The sequence below is a fragment of the Silurus aristotelis genome, assembly GCF_946808225.1.
Source record: "Silurus aristotelis genome assembly, chromosome: 24".
In the NCBI taxonomy this organism is placed as follows: Eukaryota; Metazoa; Chordata; class Actinopteri; order Siluriformes; family Siluridae; genus Silurus; species Silurus aristotelis.
In genome coordinates this window covers 2,902,467-2,926,562 of record NC_139597.1, presented here as the reverse complement: position 1 = coordinate 2,926,562, position 24,096 = coordinate 2,902,467, and the positions used below count along the sequence as shown (strand labels likewise).

At 42.8% G+C, this 24,096-nt stretch overlaps 1 protein-coding gene across 1 annotated transcript in view; it reads right to left on the bottom strand.

Moving 5' to 3' along the window:
• erc1b (ELKS/RAB6-interacting/CAST family member 1b) overlaps window positions 1-24,096 on the bottom strand; it is a 186,880-nt gene that overhangs the window by 21,493 nt on the left and 141,291 nt on the right. The window contains exon 17 of the mRNA XM_083527937.1: window positions 16,962-17,063. Within this exon, the coding sequence (XP_083384063.1) occupies window positions 16,962-17,063 (102 nt within the window). The remainder of the gene's footprint in view (window positions 1-16,961; window positions 17,064-24,096) is intronic.

Sequence of the window (24,096 nt, the reverse complement as noted above, 5' to 3'; positions counted from 1 at the left end):
CACAAACAATGAACTGAAAAGCTAAAAGAAAGAAGCAAAGAAAGGTTACTTGCCACCAGTAATAATGTGCTCCTTTGAACTATAAGTACTTCAGCTTTACAAGACCGTATGAAAGTTGGGTTTTTATTGATAGCTAGGAATAATAGCGTACATGTGCGGATTCCTGACTCTACCCGAATGCTAGGTGCCATGTGCTCAGCCTCACCTAAAAACCTCAATCAGGGATTTATTTACCAGTCCAGGTAACACATGGAGTATATTTAGGACCAGAAGAGAAGAGATTGAGGATTTTAGGCAGGAGGATAATAAAAGACCTAAACCTCTTTAACTGAAGTTCTCCCAAAGCCAAGCTCTTAAGTGCAAAAAACAGACGCCTTCAAATCTCTTTAGCTGTAGCAGCCTCTTATTCTTTCCCCTCTCTCTTAGACAAACATTCTAGTTCACTTGAAGCATTTTGTTCCTGCAGGGCCAAGAAAATTTGTTTCCACTACAACTTGTTCCTCCTATAGCTTTAAGTAAGGAGGAAAGGGATCCATCGCTCATGCTGAAAACAAATGTCCTCCCGAGTGCTACGCCATTCTTCTAGCCGAGCAACAGCCGACCCGCTTCTTCTCTCCAGTGATAAACAGCTCAACAACACCGTAGCATACTGTGCTAGCATGTATAGTACACGCAGACGAGTGGATCGTTCCAGAAACGCTTCACGAGGATGGATGAGTCCTGCTCTTAAGGACGAAGGCAGTTATATTAGCAGTTAGCATCAATCTCACCGGTTGGCAGACGTTTTCCGGTCGCTGGAATTTGTCATCGGTGTTTTCGCTAATGTCATGTTATTCCGTTGAATTTAAAAAGCTTCGGTGGTGAAGCGAGGCCATAAATAACGGGGAAAAAACCCAACAACAAATATTATGTCCAGGCGGTAAATTTATGATGTTTTTTTTTCCCTCCGTTCAAAGGAACGTTTGTCGTTTTGTGTTAGTGTGTGTGTATGTGTGCATGTCTTGTAAATAACATTGTGGAAAAATGATGTAACACGATGGTCAGAATTTCATCTATCTTTATTCGGTGCTGTCTCCGCTCAAGTCCGTTCGTTCTCCACAAAAGTGTATTCAGTGTCTATTAGACTGTAATCCAAGATCGCAGATGCTGGCTTTGAGTGCTTCCCACAGATGGGTGAGGTATACGGGCAGTGAACCGGGGAACTGCGCTTTCGAACGTTATTCCCATTTTCCTGTCACGTTCTACTTTGAAAACCGCACAGACTCTTGGCTGAGAGTCTTTTGGCTTGTGGGTAGTGGATACTTAAGTATACTATAAGTGCTACTATAAGTGAGGAAGATGAAGTAGTCGCCTCTGGTTGTACAAAAAAATTGGACACCGAAACTCCGATGCGCTCTCTAGCTTTTCCAACATCAGAACTCCTCGAAGGAATCTTGCGCAGCCACTACTTCATTATGTCGTCTCTAAAAGAAGCTGTCTTCATGCTAGATGCCGGACTGAAGTACATGTCCACACGTACCTGGCACTGTCATACCTCGGAACCTCCCCCTACCTTTTTCCAATGGCCATGAGAAAAAAGAGCAGGGCGCTCAACACAGAGCCAGCCTCGCCGTTCTCTTCCCCCTTCATCAATCAGCCGTCAGTTCATTTGGCGCTATTTGATACCCGTGCTGAGAAGGATCTCGTGGATCAATGCTGTCAGTCAGGCAGTCCATCAGAAAGGAGCCTTACGATGGCTTCCTCCACATGGTCGAGAGCAAGGGGAGTCCCAGTGCGACAGAAACCCAAACTCCGAAGTCGGCCTACAAGGTGGGGGTGGATCTGAGGATCACAAAAAGGGGCCACCATATAGACCTCTTGGTTGCACAAGCCAGACCTTAATGCACATCCTTTCCTTATGGCTGCGACTTCTTTTGGGATATCCGCTTACAGCCGCACAGTGCTACTTGGCTAACAGAGGGAAAAAGATAAATGGATGGTCGACTGCAAAACCTAAAACCTGCAGGGCTTGACGAAGCCGGTGGGCCTGTGATCATTAAAGACATCTGATGAAAAATCTCTTCTCATTTCTAAGACTTTGTAGCCTTTTTAACCTATTTGGTGAGACGTTTAATTCTTGGAAACTGAGAGAGCCCTCATCCTCCGTCTCACTCCCGCTGGCAAAGAGATGTTGTTTTGTTTATGAAATTTGAGAAAATTAGGTACTCTTTAACGATCTAGCACTATTTATTTTTTTTTGCCAAACTCTGGCAGCCCCTTCGTGAAAAGTTCTAAGCTTTTCAGCCTGACCCTGTTCTATGTGATTGAGTCCCCTCTTGGCCCCCAATTCCCAGCCTAGTTTTGGATACGATTTATCTATAGCTTGGTCAACACACTGTAGAACTGTATTTGCTATATGTAGGCTTGCACTAGTGTTTTTTTTTGTTGTTTTTTTGCAGGTGGTGAAAAAGCAAACAACAAATCGTCATTGTTGGATATACAAGTGAGTTTCTGTAAAAAAAAAATACGGAAAATCAACTTACAATGGAGCAAAAAAACTCAAAGAAAAACGGCCAACACACACACTAGCGCACACAAACGTTCTCTGTTTCGCTCTCCAGTCTTGACCCCCTTACGTCCACGGCAATCTGAGCACAGAGCACAGATGTGGAATGGAGATTAAGAGCAGGTGAGTTTGTCTGTCTTCCGATGTGGTCGTATCGTATATTTGAGCGCCTCCACCTTTCTGCGCTGCCTCTCTCCACAGCTTGCAATATGCCTCTATTAACCATGCACGCACACAATCCATTCCTTTGCACAGCCTTATAGAGCACAACACACACACACACACACACACACACACACACACACACACACACACACACACACACACACACACACACACACACACATCAGCAGCATTCATTTTCTTTTAAAGACACAAGATTTATGTGTATTATGGTTTGGAGGCTGTAGTTTTTTACGAACTCGGAGCCTCGTCACCTATTTATGCAGGCGTTTTATACGAACGGCATTAGATTTATACACTTAGGAGTGTGTGTGTGTGTGTGTGTAAGGGGTTTTATGGCCACTGACATGCGCAGGCTAGAGCTGATTGGCTAATATAAAGAGCAGGCCTTTAATAGTACAGCAAGAGAGTAGAGAAGCCAGGGCAGGTCTGTGTTGACTCTGGAGAAGTACAGAGGGAAATTTCACTCCCGACTCGCAATGTCCCTTCCATAGCGCCAATTAAACAGACCATGAAGTCTGCCGTCTATAGACTTGTGTTCCATTCGTTTTGTGCGATGTGTTTGCTTCATAACAATTAGTAAAAGGTAGGATAGTCTGCCAAGATGAAATTTTAAGCGCTTGCCAAAAGGTAGGAAAGGCTGTTTGGGATTACATTCAGCCTCAGGAAAAGATTAAGTAAGTGTTGGTCAGGGTTAAGACCTTTGAGGTGCCACAGGTTAGGGTTAAATAGGTCAGAAAAAAAACAAAGAGATGGCACACGAGGTGGCATTAAAAATGTTCGAGACTAGCTCTGTTTACAAGAAAGTACTTTATTTGTTCAAGTTGATTTCTAGAGCGCTTTTCACAATGGACATTGTCTCAAAGTAGCTTTACAGAATTTAAGAATGAAAAGGAATGATGTGTGTTAATCCCTGATGAAGCCTGGGGGCGACTGTGGTGAAGGAAAAACTCCCTTAGGTGTTATGAGGAAGAAACCTTAAGAGGAACCAGACCCAAAAGATGAACCCATGCTCATTTGGGCGATATAAAGAGTCTGAATATAAATCGTGAAACAATACAAAATCGATGTTTCCACACAGCAATACAGCCCCCATCGTTCCTGCCATGTTTCTGGCGGGAAAACTCTCGGTGACAGGGTACGCTGGTGGTAAAGCACGTGTGCAGAATAGCACCAGTCACACAGATCCTAGTGTACACAGGATGCTGTCATTTGGCACACTGAGTAATAAAGGTGCTCCTGTGACTGTGTGTGGAGCTTTGTGCTGCCATCTGTTGCCGTGTTCTAAAACTAGTCTTGAAACTTTCAGAGACCACCTCGTACAGAGAGGAGAAAAGTTTTTTTATATACTGATAATTACGTATGCTATAAAAAAAAATCATAAAACAATGTATGCACTGTTATATAACCATTTCTGGTCCTGCACCAAGGTGGAATGAACTTCCCCTAGATGTCTGAACAGCTGAGTCACTGCCTATCTTCAAACAATGGATGAAGAACTACCTCTTCGTCACACTTTTATGAGAACACCCTACCATTACATCATTATGAGGACACCCTACTGTTAAACCCAAATGAGGACACCCTACAGTACCATCACACCCAAAGGAGAACACTCTACAGTACCACCACACCCAAATGTGGACACCCTACAGTACCACCACACCCAAATGAGGACACCCTACAGTACCACTACACCCAAATGTGGACACCCTACAGTACCACCACACCCAAATGAGGACACCCTACAGTACCACCACAACCAAATGAGGAAACCCTACAGTACCACCACACCCAAATAAGGACACCCTACAGTACCACCACACCCAAATGAGGACACCCTACAGTACCACCACACCCTACAGTACCACCACACCCAAATGAGGACACCCTACAGTACCACCACACCCAAATAAGGAAACCCTACAGTACCACCACACCCAAATGAGGACACCCTACAGTACCACCACACCCAAATGAGGACACCCTACAGTACCACCACAACCAAATGAGGACACCCTACAGTACCACCACACCCAAATGAGGACACCCTACAGAACCGTCACACCCAAATAAGGACACTCTACAGTACCACCACACCCAAATGAGGACACCCTACAGAACCGTCACACCCAAATAAGGACACTCTACTCAAATGTATTAGGATTTCCTTGAACCAAATGGCTGAAACCATCTCCAGCATGACAATCACACATGGTCAAGATCTCCACATATACATTACGTATTCTGGCTCTGATATATTCTTAGAACACATTCTTACTCAAGGGCCACGTTTCAGCTCTTGCCCAAAACTCTTGATACGTCTGCCCACCCTGCTACACAGGGACACTAATGCATCATGTTCACACAAAAACTCCCATGAGCACTTCAGAGACAGAGGCCTCTGGAACATCTCACAATGAAATAGAAAACGGAAAAGGAAGATGAAACTAGCTCTTTATCCTGAGGTCAATGTAGAATTCCCACCCCAGTACAGCCACTCATCACCATGAAACCCCTGCGGAGAGGCAGGGAGAAAATAACGTGGGGAGAACCAAAGGAAGAAGCCCCTTACATCCAGGGGCAGATGCATGTAACAGACCAGACACACAGAGGTGCAGAGGGTATAAAACATGACCCAGGCAGGATTTAGATCTAGATGAAGTGAGTGGTAGGCTCAGTAGGCCGGATAGACACACAGCGAAACTGTGCTGAGTGACTGACAGAAACATAGCGAGTGTGTCAGCGTGGCGAAATACAACCTCTTACACAAGGATGTATATCCCGCCGAGTAGCAAAGCATCCGACAAGCGTAAAGCACACATGCGGATTCAGCAAAGCAGAGTTCAGCCAGTTGTTGATAATCATATGCTAGGAGAAGGAGGAGGAGTCAGACAAAAGAACGGGATAAGCAGGGGTTGAGTGATGACGAAGTGAAATAGATGTGAGAATGGAAAAAAAGAGATCGGGGGAAAAAAAAAAAACGAGGGTGGAACGCTTCGGCTCTCCTTCCTTCTCCATTCTTCTTCATCTCTCATGCTCATGCTGTCCATGGATGGTTAAGTGCTAAATGAGCTGGGAGATTTAAGATGACTGTTGTACAGAGGAAGCTGAGGCCTGTGCTGGTGCTCTAAATCACACCAACTCCAAGTCTTGACAGAGGGGTATGGGTTGGGAGGGGCAGCTTGTACTGCCACATGCCTCCTGTACACATGCCTGGAAGGTTTTAGAGTCAGTTGATGGGCTGTTGGAAGTTTATTAGCAATTCAGGGGGATTTCAGGATTTCGGGTACAATTACAAAGCAACTCAGGTGTTCGCTGACTTGGTATTTGTCTTGTCCACTGATTCCGATGATCTTTTTTGTCTCAAGTAGAATGGGGCATAGTCGTTCACCTCCCTGCGGTGTCCCATGGAAAACCTGTACCCTCTCGTTAACACTTCTGGAGGAGAGTGGGTATAAGGGCTAAGAAACGACACAGAAGGCCACTGTAAAAATACGAGCCAAATTCTCTTGCTAGAGGGATTGCAACCCAGTAAGAGTCTAATCTCACGGGACAGATACAAAGTGCCGATAGAAAAATGCAAAGAATACGAATCAACTCAATTTATGTGAAAAGACTCTAACGTTACTCTCAGTGCTATTAATAGAATGATATAAATCAGTCACTGATTGAAATCTATCACAATGATCATGAGTCCAAAAACTGCAAAAAAAAAAAAAAAACCCTTCCCAAAAAAACAAGCAAAGTGTTGTGGCGAGTTCGAGTCAGGAGTTTCTCTCATCATTTATTCCTCTCAAAAAATTCCTCTCCTGGTTCTGTTGAACAACAATCAAAACAAGTTTAAAACAGAGTGTGCCCTCAACCCTGATTGGTGGTTTGCGGGGAGCTTAAACAGTTTTTAATCCACAAATAAAGAGGAACGACTGTTTTCGCAAAATATAGTTGAAGTTAAAGTAACCAACCCCAGCCACTCTTAGTGCCGGTCCCAAGCCCGGATAAATGGGGAGGGTTGCGTTAGGAAGGGCATCCAGCGTAAAAACATGTGCCAAATCAAACATGCGGCTGATCCGCTGTGGCGCCCCTTAACGGGAGAAGCCGAAAGAAAGATAGTTAAGGTTAAAGTAAAAGTCACCCCAAATGGAATTACCTCAGTAAACTACAGATATGCGAAAAAGCTACTTAAGGACAGTAACAAATTACATTTCATTCTTTTCTGTTCACTACTGGTCTTGGATTTGATCTTCATTTACTACTCAAATCTGACTTTATTACCATGAACAAAATGATCAGTCAAGCCTAAAGCAGGTAGTAGATTATATCTGTAATTTCAACATTACAATCCTGATTTATTGCCGTGTTCTTCTCATGCAGCTGCCAGAGTTTGTCAGGTTTTGAACAATCAGATATGTACGTAATCAATCTGGTGCCACGTTAAATCACACAAGCAAAACTATTTAAAACAAGTATTTACACTTTACTGGCCACAAGTTTCAGAATCCTGAAAACTGCTGTATGACTGTTTATTTACAATTTAAAAAACGTTCGGGAACTGGGACTACAATGAGCTGTCTGGCAACACATACAGTCCTGGTTTGAAAAAGATTTATAGCATTTAGAGTGGAAAATAAACACCGTTTGTAATGCTAGATTTATGATGCTAGCCTGCAAATGGAATTGCAATACGTTAGTCTTCAATAAGCGATAGGCAAAAAAAAAAAAAATCCATGCATTAAAGTTCATTGTTGAGGTTGCCATCTGATGGATGCTTACGTGCAGGAATGTTTGAGGCAACAATAGGCTTAAGCCATCATAGCAAACATTATATTAATTACAGCCCAAATCCATAATCGTAGTTCTTGAGTTTCACTATCCACAGTAACCTCATGGATGTTCAGGTTGTTTAAGTGGAGAACAGCAGCAGCAGCAGCAGCAGCAGCAGCACTCCATCCAGAAGTAGGGCATTGTTAAATTAGACAGGTCCAGAAATAATAAACGGACAAAATCAGTGGTATTGCTGAGGATGGAGCCGCCAGGAAAGAGGAAAAGAAGAAGGCCAAGGAGGAGGTTTATGGATGTGGTGAAAGGAGACATGCAGGTAGTTGGTTTGAAAGAGTTAATTAATATTCTATTAATAGATCAGTGTGCTGAGAGTCACATTCGAGTCTTTTCACACAAACTGAGTTGATTAAGTAAAGAGTCTTGTGATCAAAATGATCATAGGAATATTAGAACTGTACTTTGGATACTTAAGTACATTTGAATGTAAATACTTTTGTACTTTTACTCAAGTGAAAGTTTAAAGGGACACTTTTACTGGAGTCACATTTTACCGAGTGGATCTACTTTTACTCAACTACGTGGTTTGTGTACTTCATCTACCGCTGTTTAATACTAAAGTAACCCGACTAACAATTAATTCTCTCACCTATAATCAACAGCTGGGGAGGAATAAAGCAACCGCGCTGTCGAGGCCATGCCCTCCAATGTACGTTTAATTTGTGGGGATTTTCCACTGCTCATGGTCACGGTCTATTATTTAATGATATTATGAGTGATTTCCTTTCCCAGCCTGGAGAAGGAGAGCTGGTGGGCCAGATGCCTGGGGAAAAGGGCTCCAACATCCGCCTATTAACACATCCTGCAGTGTGGCACCCCGTGCCAGAGGCCCCAAAAAAAGTTCCACCGTCACAAACCTCAAACTTAACCGGTTCGTCAGCCCTGAATGTCACGTCTCCGCCGCGTCCTGCGAGTTCATGGGGTTCAAAGGAAGGATTTTGATCATTTGTTTCTCGGAATTATTATTTATGAAAGAAAAACAACAACCTGCATGTTCTGACCGCAGTTGAACGTTTTTAGTCGTGTCATTATGTGATCTCCCAAGCCAAGAATAACGGCAAGGATCGATCTCGTGGTAGCGCTAAGCTAACAAGAAAGGAAAACCAAACAATTTTTTTTGATCCCTTAATACCAAGGGAATGTGTTTTTCTCGACGATGAAACACCAGTAACACGGTGGTTAAACTGGCTACGACAATCTGTTTTCCTATTTTTACTCGGCACATCCTTCAATTGTTGACATCCAAGAGAGAAACCAGAAACGTGTTTGTGTCATTAAATTGTATTTTCCTTAGTTGACGTATCCCGGAGGGACGAGCCAAAGCCTTTGGTTTTTGCCGAGACCTTAAAAGTGAGGGAAAAGTATTCCGCAGAACGGCATCTTTATGCCAAGAAGATCTGAGAAGGGGCAAAACACACCAGCAGACAAAAGTGTGCCTATGCACGGGAGGCAACGAGATAACGGGAAAAAGAGGGAGAGAAGATTAAAGTGCTGAAGTTTAATATCTAAAGTCAGGGAGAAAAAAAAAGCTCGGAGGCCCCTTCAGAAATGAGCAAAGCGTGTCTTGCTCCACTTTTCCATGCGATTAAGGAGATAAATATCAGCCTGAGAGGTGTTGAACGGATTGCTGTGCTATTTATAGATGCAGGGAAAAAGTCGGATTGGAGATCTGAACAGCGTGAAAGCAGAATGTTAGGGGAGATAAAACCATCGCCGAAAATGAAATGACAAGTGTACATGCAACTAAGCGCGCACACAATTTCTAGCCAACTTGGCAGAGGACCTCACACTTCGCCCCAGGGAAAACGCAGACGTTCTGAAACTGAAGTGCCACGGCGAGTCAGCCTGATGTTCAGCAGGGACTTTATTTATATAGATCTTGGAGCACAGCTCGGAATTCCAGAGAGATTTTGAAAGTTCTAGTCAGGATTCCAGAGAGATCTATAGACTCCTGAGGATTCCAGAAAGTTCTTTTCGTAGTCTTTTCTGGATCCCAGAAACTTTCTAAAGTTTGATATAGGAACCTGAGATATATTCCGGTTTACAATGAGAATTCTGAACTCTATTCAAGATCTCAAGAACGATTTTTAGTTTATGTTTAGAATCCTAAATCAATTTTCTGGAGTTCTGTTCTCGATCCTAGATACATTTTTTAAGTTCTGTTCTTGATCCCTGGGAGATTTCTACATTCTGATCAGGATCCTAGGATCCTAAGAGAGGTTTGGGGAGTATCATTCAGGATTCCAGAAAGATCTATACATTCTCCTGAGGATCCCAGATTTTTTTCAAGTACTTTTCAGCACCCTAGAAACATTTCTCGGTTCTGGTCAGAATCCCAATAAGTTTGGAGTTCTAGTCAGGATTCCAGAGAGATCGATACATTCTCTAGAAGATCCCAGAGAGTTCCTTTCGGGTTCTTTTCAGGATCCCAGAAATATTCTGACGGTTAATACGGGAAACTTGGACATATTCAGGTTTCCAGGATGATTTCTGATTTCTATTCTGAACTTTTTAGGATCCCAGAGAAAATATTTGAACTCGGTTCAAGAGCTTAGGTTCTGAGTTCTATTCAAAACACCAAAAAGATTGTGGAAGTTCGTTCAGGAGAGAATTTATGAGTCCAAGTTTTGCAGAAGATGATTCCGAAGAGACTGTGCAGTGGTAATAAAAAAAAAAATGTGACCACACAGAGGACCAAACTCATCAGATCACATTTAGATTATCAATCCGTCCGCAGAGGTGGTGTGTGGTTCCGATTCAGAAGTGTCAACATTGCTAAAAAGAAATAAGATTCACCACAAAATCACTAGCATCTGTTGGTGGATGAGACAGATGGGTTTTTTTTTCCCCCTCTGTAAATGTGCGTCAAAGCAACTGTAAAGCAGCGAGGCACATGCTTGGTGTGAGAGTTACTGAAATAATAAGCAGCTTCTCCGTTCTTTAACCACAGAATCAGCGTGAAGCAAAAAGTTACTGCAACGAAAAGCAAATCTTTCATGTTGCGCATACTTTCCCCTTCACTGAACTGTTTTTTTCCCTGCCGGGCGAATTTTATTTGCATTTTGTCTGACTGTTGTTTTGTCTTAAAAGCCTGAAAGAAAGCAGCAGTTTACCAGTGGCTCCCGTATTGTCATGGCAAGCGGTTTACCATTCTGTCATCACAAGCCAAAATGGAACACTCAACGTCTGTCAACTGCCTTCGTCTTTCTGCGCGCCGTTGTATACGACAGAAATTCATTTCCCTCAGATATCATCATTGATGATTACATTTTTCCCTCCCCGACTCCTGAGCAACCCGTTTACGCCGGCGTTTTAGTGGCACGTAAAAACAAACAAAAAAAACTACGCTTACGAGAATAAAGTCGCAGCGCTAAAAGAACGAAGTCAAAATCACGAGTATTAACGCTGCATTTTGTGACCTTAGAGGGCGCTGTTGCTCAAATATGTAAATGATCCTTTTCCGTACAGTTCAATTAGCGCATCTGGTTCTCCATGATAACAGACTGTTCTTCAAAGTGCGTTCAAGGTAACGTGTACTTCGCCAGGTGCGTTTTCAAACAGACATAGCAAACTTTTCTGGGTCACCGATTTTAAGCTGCATTTGAGCAAATTTCCCTGGTCATAGAATTTGGTGTAAACGCAGACACACCAGTCCTTCAGCCGGTACTGCTACGACTTTTTTTTTGTAATCTTAGTTCAAAGCCGTTGTACACATTTGATGGACGAACTTGGGGAAAAAAAAGAAAAAGGTTCAGTGTTACAGAAGGAAAGGAACAGCAGAAAGTGTGCTCCATGGAACTCGTGCCCCTTAAAAGCCCAAACAGAGCGAGGGCCCCACAACGGTCTACCCTGCTGTCTGCACCGGGCCCACGGAGCCAGAGGCCAGCTTTTATATTGGACTCATATGGAAGGAGGAATGTTTTAACAATGACCCCCTGCGATTTCCCGACTAACACGTGTGTTCAATTTTAATCGAATTATCCATGAGTCAGAAAGAGAGAGAGAGAGAGAGAGAGAGAGAGAGAGAGAGAGAGAGAGAGAGAGAGGAAAAAGAGTCGGACCGGAATAAACAATGTGAGTACAAATATAAATCACATAGGTTTATATAAACGACTATAACAGAGCTGTTGAAACCGAGCGTTACTGAAAAACAAACTGTACACTAGTCCTTTCATTGCTATAATAATGAGGGTGGCTATGCTTCTGAATGAGTTCAGCAGAGGGCAAAAATGCTGACCACCAGTCCAGAGCACAGAGTACCCACTGACCCATGCAATAACAAGCGATGGCCAAGCTCCGTTTTATACTTTTCTATACAAATCCACGGTCCAAGCGGTTCGTAATGCTGAGGGTCACCCGAGGTGAGACGAGGTGAGATCCCGATGAAGTATTCATTACTTATATAACTGCTGTGTTCTGGATCCGTGATGACTGAGTCACTTTCAATCTCTGTGACAACCGAAGCTGATGACTTCATGTAGCGGTGAAATGGGGGACAAAGACCAGATGTCAACAATGTGACGGTGCTTCTTTAGCAGGGAAAGAGAAAGACCTTCAGACCTTTGGCGCTGGAACGACGACTGAGCTCAGACCGAGCGGTCAAAGTATCGGGCTGCTCATTACAGTGCTCGAGAACGTATAATTAGAGCTGAAGGTCAAGGAAAGATGCCAGGAGGAGAGCTTTTTGTCCAATCGTTTTAAGACCACCGGTAGTGATTCCTATTACAGATGTAACGTGTGCTTAGATAAACGTGTATTGCCGGCTTGGGGTTCTTTAAAAACGACCGATGAATCAAACAAAATGTGTCGCCTGGCTCGATAAACAGGAACGCAACATCAAAGTATGATAAGAGGCATGCTTCTGAAAAATAGATAAAACTAAAGGGGACTAAGACTCGAACCAAAACACAATCAAAAGTCCCTGGAGAACGACGGACAAAAGCAAGCTACAAGGACGAGGTGTGTCTGGTTGGTTAAGCATGGATGATTAAGGGCCTTGCTCAAGGGCCCCAAAGTGGCAGCTTGGTGATCCCGGGACTTGAACCCCCGACCTTCCTTACAGTAACCCTAAGCCTTGACTACTGAGCTCCCACTTTCCCAAGACTTGCAACACACTCTGGTCTTTTATTACCTCTGAGTATGAAGAGTCCTAGCGAGACACCTGGACACATTCCCTGTATAAACATCTGCACGTTAACTAAACAGCTGCGGTCCCCATAAACCAGGCTGTGACCCAGAACTAGCTCGTAGAAGAGTTTCAATACAGTTCTAGAAGAAAAGTCTATGAGTCTATAATTTTTTGTGTTTTGACCTTAAAAAGTCACAAAAATGTCCATATATCACAATCAAATGTAAATAAAAAGAGATTATTTCTAAAAGGTAACTAGTCTGTGTTGTGAAAAATGTTGGAGACCCCTGTACCAGACTGTGATTGACCAGCGTTCATCGCACCAAACACAGCGGACATCAGACTTCTGTGAAATACTGAGGTGAACAAAGATGAATTAAACGGGACCACCTGCAATCCGATATGAACAACAACAAAAAAGCCCCCGAGTCGTGATTCAGTAATTACTCATGCTAATCGTGCATGTGCACCAGAACTTTCCACATCTGGAACATTAGCGAGAGCACGGTTCCCTGAACTCGGGTCTAAATGTATTTACAGGTTTTGTGAAGTAATAGAAGTGAAGAGCTAAATTAGTTCGACAAGCGCGGCTTTAGCGCAGGAAGTCGGGGATCTAATAGAAATTCCGCGTTGGATCTCGTTAGAGCGAACAGCTTAACAGGTTTGTGATGTATTAGAACTGCTGCATTAAGTAGAACATTAGCAGATGAATCGATTTCTTTTCCTGGAATATAACACAGTGAGTGTGGGAAGCAGTCCTGCTAACCAGAAAGTTAAATATAAAGCAGGAATGCACACAACATCCTCATTGCTAAGAAGACAGATGAACATTGCTGCATGAATGGGTGCAGAGAGAGAGAGAGAGAGAGAGAGAGAGAGAGAGAGAGAGAGCCAGAGAGAGAGAGAGAGTGAGACAATGACTCAAACCTCTGGCTATATGGAAACAACAGCACAGGTTTTTTACTAATTATATTTACGGTTACAGTAGAGAATAATCCAGACTTGCGAAACATATTTATGTGTGTATGTAAACATATTTATGGCATTTGGTGGATTGCTCTTATCCAGAACAACTTCTCATTCATACAACTAATTAGCTATATGATTAAGGGCCTTGCTCAAGGGCCCAGAAGTGGCAGCTTGGTGGTGTGGCTGGGATTTGAACTCATGACCAAGTCATTGGAAGTGTGTGAACTCGAAAAAGAAGAATGCCGAATGCACCCCTGGGCCTTCTCACCTCATCTACCTGACTTTAACACCCTTGTGAACGTAAATCTCCATAAAATCGAGTGGAACATCTTCTCAGAAAAATAAATGTTGCAGGGATGTACAGATTGTACATAATCTTATGGTTGGGTGTCCGCAAACTTTTGTCTATAGTGTAACTTTAAAAATGTTAAAATTAATATTTTAGATTGTATACATCCAAAAGTGAACCAGGCTTTAGAAAGATTAATGCACCAGGCCCATGTGTGTGCTTTCTATGATGGATAAAGCAATACATTGATGGTATTTGGCAGATGAATTCATCCAGAGCGACTTACAACTGAGTAGCTGAGATTTAGGAGTTTTGCTTTAAGGGTCCAGCAGTAGCGGCTTGGGGGTGCTGGGATTTGAGCTTGTGACCACCTAAGGCTACAACCTCCCCTCCTTACCTGCATCGTACTTGCTCACAAAACAGCAGTCAAACAGCAAAAAACTAAATGCATATCCTATAGGTGCTGTAATCTAAATAACTGTTAACCTCAAGAGTTTGGGATATAAAACACATTCTAACATACACACAAATCATAAAGCACATTAAATAAAAAATAAAAAAGCATAGACAAAAGTTGACCAACCGTAAGCAGGATAAAAAGCACACACAAAAAAAAAACCCAGCAAGAAAAGAACTGATCTCAAGGCAGAAAAGAAACATGGAATGCCGGACAAACACCAATCGATGATGAGGTTGAAGAGAATGCAAGAATGATGGAGGAGGGGGAAAAAAGAATTGAAAAAGAAAGAAATTCCAGCTGGCATTGAAGAGATTTCTCACCCGTCTGAACAAAATGGCAGGAAGAGAGCATCTGGATGGCTATGCCCAAATGCCCTCCTCATCGTCCTATCGGGTTGTGAACGAATGCGGACGTAATCCAAGGCAGCATGGGATTGAAAGAAGAGTTAGTTAGCAGGATTAGTTGGAAAATATTCAAAGGAAATGCTGAAATTCTACAAATGGAGGAAAAAAAAACAAAACAGTAGAACAAATCGTTTTTCTAGGGTGGTTCCGGATTCACAGTGACTTAACAGTACCTGAAGTCTAGTGTATGATCTAAGCTCTGTTGTCCGGAGTCTGGTTCAGTCTCTAGTGCTGGAGTGTGATGGTGTTCGTATGCGAGTCGGACATGTGGAGGTGAATAATGAGGCCCAGCAGGACAAACTCACAAGAAGGCCTACTCCAAGTGTTATCTTGGCAATCAGAGACCAGCAAATGAGAAGAATCTGTGACAGGGATGACCCAGGATGTAATAGGATGTGTGTGTGTGTGTGTGTGTGTTCCCCCAAGCACTGACTGGTCTCTGTATGGGCTCAGCAGATCTGACTATACGTCTCCTGGTTTAAACAGTGGACAGTCGTGTGTGTTGTAGTCTGGGAGATGTAAGGCTTTTTTTCTGGATCAGGAGGAGGACTGGACAACTCTGAGGGAGATCTCCGACAGTAAAAGCAAAGTGTTTTGGCGGTAAAATAACGATCGATAAACGTCAAAATAGCTGGCTAATTAATCACGAATCTTCGCTGACTCTGGAGTACATTATCTGATGCGGCCAATCGGTTACACAGTTTGAGGCAGTAGTGAGTCACTGGTGAACGATTCGTCCATTTCGAACGAGTCTTTAATGTGACTCGGAGGAACGAGTCGTCTCAAAGAGCGATTCATTCATTTTCTACTGCAAAGCATCGCAAGATTTTGGCATGTTATGCACAGGAAACAGAACCGAGTCGTTCATCTCTCGACTCTTCTATTCCGAGTGTGTGTGTGTGTGTGTGTGTGTGTGTGTGTGTGTGTGTGTGTGTGTGTGTGTATATATTTAAATAGTATAAAAATGATTGGAATAATAGTCAAAGTTAGTGCTTGTTGGGGAGCTGCTAATTGAAAAAGTAACATTTTTTTAAAAATTTCTGATCAAAGGAACAAAAACCAAATAACAAAAACAAAAGATTTGTTCATTTCGATTAACGGGATTCAAAGAACCGAGTCGTTAAAATGATCCAATTAGAGATCTTTATTTATTTATTTATTTATTTATTTATTTAATGCTTAAAAATGTACCAATAATAATAGAAAAAGAAAAAATTAATAATATAAAATATATATATATATATTTAATTAAATAATTAATATATATATATATTTTTTTATTTATTTAATTATTCATTTATTAAAATATATGGCATTAAATTATTCCAGTCTACAGAGAAAAGACTCTATACAGCCACATATTCTAACCTTTTGTACACCACGGAGCAGAATTGTTTCGAAAATGTTCATATGTACTGTAAATGTGGACACGGGCTCTTGAAAAGAAATATCATGCAATATACAGTACTTCTTCTCCTCCATTGGCTAAACCTTTTGGGGGTCTCCACATCCCCTCTGTCCTCTACATCAGAATCTTTCAAACTACCTGCATGTCTTCCCTCACCACATCCATAAACCTCCTCCTTGGTCTTCCTCTTCTTCTCAGCATTCTTCTACCCATATCCCTTTTCTTCACATCTCCCATATCTATAGACATTTTCCTCTCAGAGGTTTCAGGATCTTCTCCGAGGCCCAGGCCTGCGTTGCATCCCGGTAGTTGGGGAACTCATCTTTATAGCATATGCACTGTATATGTTAAGTGTGTGTGTGTGCGTGTGTGTGTGTGTGTGCGTGTGTGTGTGTGTGTGTGTTTAATCATGCTTAGCTGTTTTGATGTGCCTTCATATGAAATAATATGAGAGATTGGACATGAGGGGCTGCATTTTATTGGATGTGAAAGATGTTTATGCTTTCTTCTAATGAGTGTGTGTGTGTGTGTGTCTTATAAAGCAGATCGAGGCCTTGAGGGATACATTAAACTTTATAAACAGAGCTGATAAAAAACAAAAAAACAAAACAATAAAAAAAATGCGTACGTCAAATCAGAAACCCGATACACCGAACCGTACACAGAGAGCAGGACAGCCAGTTTCCCTGCAGAACGGAATTTTATACCTGAAGGAGGTTGAAACTGGACCACTCACCTGATCTGGAGAGGGTTTGTGATTACTCTGGTCTGAATTCGAAGAAGTCTTCAGATGGTCATCCTCGTAATTATCGGCCATCAGTTTCATCCGGTTCTGCGTCTGGAGAACGGGGGAAAAAAATAAATAAATAAAAGCAGAAAATCAACAAAGAAAGTCATTCCAAGACCTCACACAGACTGAAACGGTTTCACATTCCTGATCCGAAAATGAATTCAGCACACTCTTTAGGCTTTTAAAAACCCCCTGCAGGATTACAGAACAGAAACCCGGAAAACATCGGGAACCTCTGCGTGAGGATGTTTGTTTAGGACCGGCGCTTGGCTTCCACGTCTCCGCTGAGAAGAACGTCGTCCTGAAAGATGGACCTGAGATCGGGAGTGTGTATTGAATGCTTACAGCCCTCAATGGAACTCATAAGAGAGGTGTGAAAGGTTTGAAACGAGGGTCTCCAGAGTGCAGGAGAAAGAGCAGAACGAGAGAGCGAGAGAGGAGGAGGGGGAAGATAAACATGAATATGCATGATTTAATTATACCGTGCCTTCAAGAGTGCAATCATACGTGCTCTGAGGTAGAGAAGATGAATGAAGAGCAGATGGGGTTCGCGTTTGAGCCGCTTTAGAACTCGGCTGGGTTTTATTGATCTCAGACTGACGGTGGTGCAGGATTTGTGTACATTTCAGATATTGTCCCTCTAGATTCATATGAACCGGATTAGCTGAAGTACCATAGCGAGGTGTGTGTGTTTGTGTGTGTGTGTGTGTGTGTGTGTGCGCGCTATTTTCCACTGCTAACAGAGACTGTGATTTATATTGGCAAGCCAACCATCACTCTTGCCTCTCCGCTGCACAGACATGAACAAGAAATAAAATGAATCAATAAGACATTAGAATGGAATGAAAGCCAGGCTGAGGGCCACCCCGCCTCGCCCCGCCTCTTCCGGGCTCCCAAGAGTGTTGTCTGGTTCGACCTCACCCAGAATGTGATGGTTCGGCTCCCTCTGTTTAGTTTTCGCACCCCTTTTTTCCCCTCCCTGCAATTCCCACTCTCTCCATCTCACTCCCTCAGTGTTCCCAGAACAAGCCTGGCGTTAATGGTGGTGAGCACTAAGTTCAGATGTTCTGTCCTTCCAAATGCTCCCTAATGTCTGAGATGGGACGGGGACGAATCTAAAAAAAAAAAATCCATTGGGGAGGAGGTACAGGAGACTGAAAATACGGGCAGGGGAGGGGACGATATAATGCAGGGATTCTATTTATTTATTAGGGGTGTAACAGGAAACAAAATTCACTTCGGTTTTTAACTCACAATTTCGGCACGTTAGAGGAAAGAGATGCAAAACATAAAACTATTTGCCGTTTTGATTAACTTTCTTATTATAAACGGGAAAGGTGGTAGCCTATTGGATAAGTTATTGGACTTAGCATCCGGGGGTTGGGGGTTTGAGTCCCGGCAATACCAGGCTGCCAATATTGGGCCCTTAAGCAAGGCCCTTAACCCCCTATGGGTGCTCAGTTAGGGGAAGCTCGGATGAAAAAGCAGCCGTTGGGCGTCGGTGCTAGCAACCCAACACGTAACAAAATTGGTACGGAAATGGCAAGTAAGCAGATCAAACCTTGGCGCAGGAGGATTTATAAAAAAAAAAAAACGAATAAAAAAATAAATACATTTTTTTTTTTTACATTGGGCAAACATCAACAGATATATATATAAAAAATACATTTAATTAACGCAATACACTTTTTTAATATTAATTCTATTTAAATTGACAGTGACATCACTAGAATACTGTGATAAACATGATTTTTATTGCGCATGTTTTACTATAGTCTAGCGATAATGACATTCTCTATTTAATCAATATAATAAAATAACAAAAAATTGCTTTTTTTTTTCATTTATACAATTTTATTTTTATATATTTTATTTTTGCAAGTGTGAGTGTTAAATGTGAGGTGGGGATTAAACAAAGTTGCTGTCCGCCACTTAATATATTCGCGAGGGAACTCGGATTTTGATTATATGCGCGTAAAAGGGGTTGCATTCGGTAAACCTCTAACATTAACATTTATTATCCAGATTATTCAGAGTTGCTTACAACTTGCTCAAGGGCCCAGCAGTGGACTTGGGACCTTTCGATTCAAAGCCCATTGCCTTAACCGCTAAGCAACCACCTTCACCGACCATCTGTACTTTGTGCTCCAAGTCTAAAGTAAAAGCATGATATGGATGAGAGAGCAAATATACACCTGAACCCAGCGCTGAAGATTCGAAAACCATCAACACTTAGCTTTAGGATGGCCAGGATAAAAAAAAAAAAAAAAAAAAAAAGAAAAATACTTTGAAAGAAACCTGTTCCAGCCTTTGGCATGTTAGTCGAGCTCTGAACAAAGCTCATAGGACCAAAAGTCTAGTCATCGCATAGTGGAGAAAAAAAAATCATCACAGATAGCGTGAAGTAGCGTCTCTATGAAAGGGCTCTGATTTTATGAACAAATTTCCACTCAAGATCATACATTTGGGTTAAGGGCCTTGCTCAAGGGCCCAGCAGTGGCCACTGGGATTTGAACTCCAATCCAAAGTCCAATGCCATAACCACTGAGCCTTAACACCTCCTGGTTTTACATTTAAGGCATTTGGCAGATGTCTTTATCCACAGCGACTTACAACCGAGCAGTTGAGGGTTAAGGGCCTTGCTCAAGGGCCCCAGATCCAGAGTCCAGTGCCTTAAGCATTGAGCCATCACCTCAAATCTATTCTATTTAATTCTATATAATACAGTTTCACCCTCATGGTTTTCTTGTGGCGCAATATTTGACTGAGAAGGAAAAGTGTTCAATGCTGCAGTAGGGGGGCACATGGAAGATGTTCTGGTAGCTTGTAGTGGTCCACATTTCAGCCACATACTTAAACACGAGACTCCTCCATTCCTCCAAACCGAAGAACATTTCCCGAAGCAAAGTTTCGTCCAGCAGGTGGCTTCATCTTCTACGCTTCAGACAGACCCTCGAGGATGCGAATGAGTTCTACGAAATCCACTTAATGTTTGCACAAACTCTCCGAAAACATGCCCCCCCCCCCTTTACCACACGGTGGGCAGAAACTTGCGTCGTGTCCGTTAACAAGACCCTCAGTCGCAGATCAAAGGAGGCATTGAATGACTAATCACCAGCTCCACTTTTCCAACACCCTGCACTCAGCAGCTTCACACCTTCCCACCAAACCCTGGAGACGACCATTCTTTCCTTTTCTCCCCCCCAATACACAGTGCAGAACACAGCTGCACATCAAAACCCAGAGGTCCTCTCCAAGATACAATACTGAGCCCAGTGTACTGTAGGTCTATATTCATTACCCTGCGAGGCAGAACTGATCTTCCTTCACTACAATTTGTTCCACATGCTGTCAGCTCAACAGTTCGGAGGCTTGTTCTACACAAACTCCTATGCTGAAATGAACTCGCTGAGAAAGTACAGGCTTTGGAAAGCCAGAAATGTAAGGAAAAGGAATGTAAGGGTAGATGGAGAAAAAAAAAAAAAAAAAAAAGAGAACAAAAAAACTGGGGAGGGAGTGAGCGTACACGGAGCACGGCGGCCTCCAGAGCGCACATCACTCACTCATTTGGAAAGTTCATACTTAAAAAATAAACACAGAGAATAAACTGTTTGCTTTTAAGCGCTAGAATTACGAGGCCTAAGGGAATTGTAGCACCTGTAAAGAACTAGCATCTATTACCGAACGGAGAAAAATAATGACGGATGTCAGGAGTTTACGAGAAAAAAGAAAGAAGAAAAGAAGAAAAAAGGTTTTATTATTTATATCGGGTTTGGATGCATTGAATGCGCAGACGTTTTTAAACGGAGAGCTCCCACCCCCGTCATACGGTTCCCTAGCGAGGCTTTATTAGTTAATGCGGGAGAGTTTTCGCGTTTGAATTATGTCGATCTTCTCGTTTAAGGAAAAGGACTGAAGAGTTATCAGTAGCAGTAAACGGTCCTGACAGGAAAAACGTTGCTGCATTGAAGATACATCCAAGTTTCCCTTCATTTGAACTAGGAGACCTCAAATAAATGTGAACACCCTTGTGGCTGAATCTCCGTCCATGTACACTCCAAAATCCAGTGGAACATCTTCCCAGAAGAGTGAACGTTATTTATAAAAATGTCGAACGGGATGTTCAAAAAGGAGCCCGTAGCAATCTTACGGCCGGGTGTCCACAAAACCTTTGTGTAGATATACGAGCCTAAACCCGATGACCTTCTCCACAACACGCTGAAAGACAAAATATTCTTATCATCTCGTCTCATCTTTCTAGACTGATGATGTTAGCAGAACACGGCTATATTTTAAAATCACCCTCAGAAGATCTTCAGCGTGTAATCTGGCATGGAGAACGCGATCATACATCTTCAACGTGTCTCTTATAGAATCATCTCGTACGGACCTCTGCTGCTGTATGCTGCGAAACTGCCTTTGACTTGCAACTTGACAGCTACTTACAGGAAGTTTAAAAATATCGGAAAACTTTAAAGCGCTTAAAAAAAGTTTACCGCTGAACTATTTTTCAAGGTTAAATTAAAATGCACCTGTTAAGAACATTTATTTTTTAAATTAATAGTGCTTGAAATTGAGTGCAGACACCAGACGGGGCTCTGGGATACCATCTGTTACCATCCATTATACATCTACGATACCGGTATGGTTTGTGTGACCTACAGGAAACTTTCTCGGATGAAAGGAGTCTCTTTCCACTATAACGCCGCAAGAGAAATTCGACCTGTACCCGAACTCCAAAATAACTGTCTTCTTCATTTATGTGTTGTGAGAACAGGTGAGGTTTGGTATACGAGGTGGTATCAAAAAGTTTATAGACTCGCTCTGTTCACAAGAAAGTGCTTTATTTACCTATTTTTACGCAGTCACCTTTAAAATGGTCCCCTTGCACACCAATACAGCGCCCGGCGTTCCTAAATGTGTCCTGGAAGTCTTCCTTTCGAAACGTGTCAAACACGTTCTGCGTTTCGCGCCAGATCTCCGCAATGGTGTCAAAAAAACCCAACGAAAAACCAACGGTGAGCTGGATCTTTATCTTCGAGAAGAGGGCGAAGTCCTCAAGAACCGAATCTGGTGAGTACGGTGGGTGCGGAAGTAAGATCATGATGTTTCACGTGTGAGGAGTGACTCGGTAACCGAGTGCACACGTCGTCCGAATAGCAGACGTGGTAACGCACGTGGTCTGAATAGCACCAGTTGCACAGACCCCGATGTACACAGGATGACGTCTTTTGTCACACTGACTGATAAAGGGCGGTGCTCCCTGTGACTGTGCGTTTAGCCTTGTGCTGCCATCTGGTGGTCTAGTTTCATCTTTTTTTTGTCACCTCATGTTGTTTTCTTAAAAAGAGGACAGGGGTCCAACACACATTTTTCTTTTAAAAACTCAATGCATTTCCAGTCCAGCGTTTTGACCTTCCGTCCACACTGAGACAGGGTTTTCAGCCAATGAAAACTTTCTGTTGGTAGCTTTCTGAAAACGCTCTTCAAAGTGGATACATTTGAAAACGCTGCTTTTGAAAAATTCCGTAGGAACCTTGAGAAAAAGGAAAGTGGGGGCACCGTCCGTTAAGTACTGGAGTAAAATATGGCGATGATGTGGTCCGGAGACAAATTGCTACAAATGTCTGGCCTTTGAGCTCGGCCAATGATCCGGTATATGACATCATGCCTGCTGTATATCTATGACTTATTTGGTCCGAGCGGCCGGTCATGTTCGAGCCACGCTCTGGAACTGTGGATAATGAAAGGATGTGGGAGAGAAGGATAAAGCAGACAGAATGAGGGGGGGAGAAAAAAATCTCATGTTGTTGGGCTTCAGAAACAAAGCGTGTATGAGCCGCTGCAAAGATTACAGAGGAATTCGGGGGAAAGTTCATGGGGAGATAGCGAAGACTCCGGTTAATTGTTGGGCCGTAATGTGTGGATATGTACAACACACTTTTACAGGAAACAGGACTCCTGGTCTCTGTGGCTTGTGTGTTTTCATTGGTTCGGCTCGATGCCTTGTGCTTTTACAGGAAGTGAGCTCTGATATAACATTGGTAGAATAAAGCGCTGAGAAGATAAACATTCACTTTATATCATCCACAATCGTTACATTTTGCTCAGGTTTCGACTGAGTCACCTGAAGCTTTGGATGAAGACCAATTGCGTGGTACACCGACATTATTCCTGGCGCTTTTTTCATACTCTTTAGCTTTCAGGATACATCAGGCTCTCGTTAGAGTTCTCCATTCAGAACGGAGATAGCAGCTGGCAGGAACTTTGCCCGCACGTCTCTGGTTTCAGTCTTCATCTAAAGAACTTACTCTTTCATTTAATCTAATCGCTTGCCTTCACCAGCATTCAAGCGCTTTATTTTTTTTATTGCGAAAGAGAGAGAGAGCTAATTGAAAAGGTGCGGATTCATAATTTCACAAACTTCCCTAAGAAATAAAAGGTTAATCTTCTAATTGGGGTCAGAACGGCATCTTAATGAGAGCCTTTCTTATCCGCAGGGAGACATCTGACCCCCTTCACGGCATCCCGTGACCCAGAGAGAGTTCGTGACCTCATACTAAATTCCTTTCCCCCCCTCCTTTTCCCAACCTTCTTCTCTTCCCCCACATGAAGAAGACTTTAATAAGGACAGTAATTATGCAAACCGAAGCTGTAATTCAACAATGTCAAGTCGGGGCAGTTTGATGGTTCAGGGTGTGCTTAAACAACCGGATCATGAGCTTCCAGGACTGGCAGGGATTGATGGAGGTTGATAGTCTGTGAATGAAGGGTCACCCGGTGCCGTAGTCACGTCTGACCGCGGTTGTTTGTGAGGTATTTAACCCCTAACTGCTCCAGGGACACTTGAGAAGTCGACCTTCTGCTCTGACCATGTAATTACTTCTCTGTGCGAGAGAAGATCAAGACCAATTATTCCACATAGAGGCTTAAAGAATGGCAAATGGAGATGTAAATCAGGATAATGCTGCATAAGTTATAGCAGGCTGGTGGTTCTCTAAATGGGGGCCACAATATACACGAGATATGTTGATATGAGGGGTGTTCAAGTCAAACCGGGACTTTTGAGTTTATAAGATAA